The sequence below is a fragment of the Nicotiana attenuata genome, chromosome 1 (genome assembly GCF_001879085.1).
Source record: "Nicotiana attenuata strain UT chromosome 1, NIATTr2, whole genome shotgun sequence".
In the NCBI taxonomy this organism is placed as follows: domain Eukaryota; kingdom Viridiplantae; phylum Streptophyta; class Magnoliopsida; order Solanales; family Solanaceae; genus Nicotiana; species Nicotiana attenuata.
The window spans coordinates 73,687,946-73,690,823 of NC_031989.1; the positions used below are offsets into that span (position 1 = coordinate 73,687,946).

Consider the following 2,878-nt stretch of genomic DNA (forward strand, 5'->3'; position numbering starts at 1 on the left):
TTGATGTGTACATATTTAATGAATTTTTTAATACACATACAATATTTAAGCAAAAGTTATGAATTTGATCGAATTGGCAGTTGGGCAAACCTCTGCCCTTGGATATAGATATGTAGAAAACGATAAGGGCTGATAAGTTTCGGATAAGAGAAACGGCAGAGGCGAAATGAAGTGGATGCATATATTATGCTCAAATTTGTACAAATTAAACAATGTGGTAAAAGAGATGGTTATATTGTATGTGACCAGAGAAAAGAAAAACAATTGATATTTGAGACAATATGAACTTAAATTCAAATCTAGTTAAGATATTTAATTAGCATGATCACATCTACTAGTCTTAATTAGCATGATCATATCTGCTTAAGTCTAAAATATAGATATTCACCATAAATAAAATTTTATTTATAATCAAAATTCGTCTAATACTTTACAGAATTTTTCAACTTCTTTACCATTCACATGTCGTTAGGAAGGCAAGCAAAAAAGTAAAATCCGATTTTATTTATAAAAAAAAAAAAAAAAAAAAAAGAGGAATGTTATTCTAAAGCTTGTAAAGGTTCAACATGATAGATTTAGCAAGAGCAAACATCTGATCTTCATTAAATTATAGATAGAATCAAGTCCATTACAAAGAAAGGAAAAAATTTCAAACTCAGAATAACTAAAGGGTAAAAAGGTCATCATATTTATGCTCTTAATATATCTAAACCCTTAATCCTACAGCATTGAATAAACACTTTCCACCATGTATCATATCTATCAGTAACACCAGCCACAAAGTTTTTTGATGGAATGTAGAGGCTCCTGTCTTCAACTCTTCTTGTAAAATCTCTCCAAGCTACAATATAATTCTCAGCTTTGAACTCTATGGTTGCTGGAATATCTTGATCATATCCAAATTGCATTGCCACTCGATGTGGAAAATAGTGTTCAAGCCGCCCTTTTAGCCCGACCAACACACTTGGCCTTATGCACAAAACAAGTAACCAAGCTTTTCCACTTACATTTTGCCCAATCAATTCCAACTCTTGTTCCTCACTGTAAAATGCGGGCGGCAGAAACCCGTCCACAGCCTTGGCATAAGGACGCCACAAGAAATCGGGCGCTGCAACACGGATAGCCAATTGTATTTCCTGAACGCTAAATCCTCTACTAGTCGAGCCCCAACGAGATATCCTCGGTTCCCCATGCCTTATCGCTTTAGGCCTTGGTTGCAAGGTGGGGAATCGTTCCCATACCCAAAGTTGAACTAATAAGAAAGGTGCTTGAATTTTAACTCGCGGAGAATCTCCATCCTTCATTTCTAATATAGCATTTTTGAGTGAACGTAGATCTCTATAGATGCTAGCGAGTACAGCAGGAGCAAAGCAAACTTGTACACCCCGAGCAAGACGAATCGCTAAGGGGAAGACTTCCTTTATCATGTTATTCAAACTCCCTGGGAAGACATATCGCGACAGCCATAGAGCGAGAAAGGCTTCATGTTCAACGTCGCTACCCTTCCCCATAAATTGTTCTAACCACCAAGAATGAGTGGTTTTGCGATTTGGAGTTCTCACTCCTTCCGTATAAGCTTCCATTAATCGATCGTCTATTCTTACTTCATCTTCTGAAACAAGAAAAGCTGAAGTTACTACACATTCACCTAGTAGGGAATAACCTCCTAAAACCAACACATCCTCTAAGGTGATCGTTGCTTCACCCCATGGAAAGACGAATGTGTTAGTTTTCGGGCACCATTTCTCCCCGAAAACAAACAATAAATCTAGGTTTTTATGGATTTGGTAAACGGAACCACATATGGAATCATAGATACCAGCTCTTCTCCACACATCCTGGAATCTTGAATGCATGTTTCGCACCCATAAGGACCAATTGTGCTGAGGATTCCTCCACCCGTATTCGAAACAGATGTTGGATGGAGTTCGTTGGGGTTGTTTAAACATGAACAAAGACTCAAGAGGACTAGGAGCATTTTGTTGATCGATAGGGATATAGGTGAGTGAAGGAAGAAGTGTATGGGAATTTCTAAAAGACACATCAAGCCTTTTCGATGGAAACTTTCTCATCAGCTCATTCGACTCTTTCATGATATATTTTTCCCTAGAATTAGATGATGTTGCCATTTGTGACAAGGAGAAGGAGAAGTTTGGGAATGAATCTTAGATAGGATTGAATTACTGGTTGATTGTATGAGAAAGAATGAAGAAAAAAGAATGGAGAAGGCCATTTTATGGTGTTTGAGATGTTTGTTTGAACACTGTAATAAGATTACATAAACCTTGTCTAGATTTTATATAAATGCAAATGGAACAAATTAACGGGAAATAAGTCAAAATTAGTTGTTATGTTCAACGTTTATTTTTCAGTCCTATTTCTCTTTGAGTTTTGAAACACTTATTAATGAAAACTGGAACTAACAGGAGAAATATACAGTGTGTGGTTGACATCTATAGCATTAATCAATGAACTAATTAATGTGGTTAGCCCAATATTTAATTAATTTGAGCAAACTGATCAAGCTTAGTTATTGGCGCTAATAGATTGGACAAAATTTAGCACATAAATTTTGTTCTAATTAATACAAACTTGGTTTAGTTGACACCCTATAGCCTTGCTCCAATTCATCCATTCACCCAATAAATAAATAATTTTGGCCAATTCCCCTTTGTTTTGGTTATTCAATCTACAAATGTTTGACTTCATACAATCTGAATTATTTTACAAGGCATATTAATGGCTACTCTATTTTTCCTTTATCTCGCGGTTTGAGATTATAAATGATAATTGTAAAATTATAAAGTTTTAGAAAAAGCACGGAAATCATGATCTACATAATCCCCTTTGTTTCATGCATTTTATTGCTTAAAAGATT

General features: G+C 35.5%; 1 protein-coding gene across 1 annotated transcript; it reads right to left on the reverse strand.

The window, feature by feature from the left end:
• Positions 690-2,129, reverse strand: LOC109237372 (serine/threonine-protein phosphatase 7 long form homolog). The gene has a single exon (XM_019403671.1). It carries the CDS (start codon positions 2,127-2,129, stop codon positions 690-692), a length of 1,440 nt encoding a protein of 479 aa, XP_019259216.1.

What these genes read in the sequence shown, in the direction of transcription:
- LOC109237372 (XM_019403671.1), bottom strand. Translation starts at nt 2,129, where the DNA reads ATGGCAACATCATCTAATTCTAGGGAAAAATATATCATGAAAGAGTCG.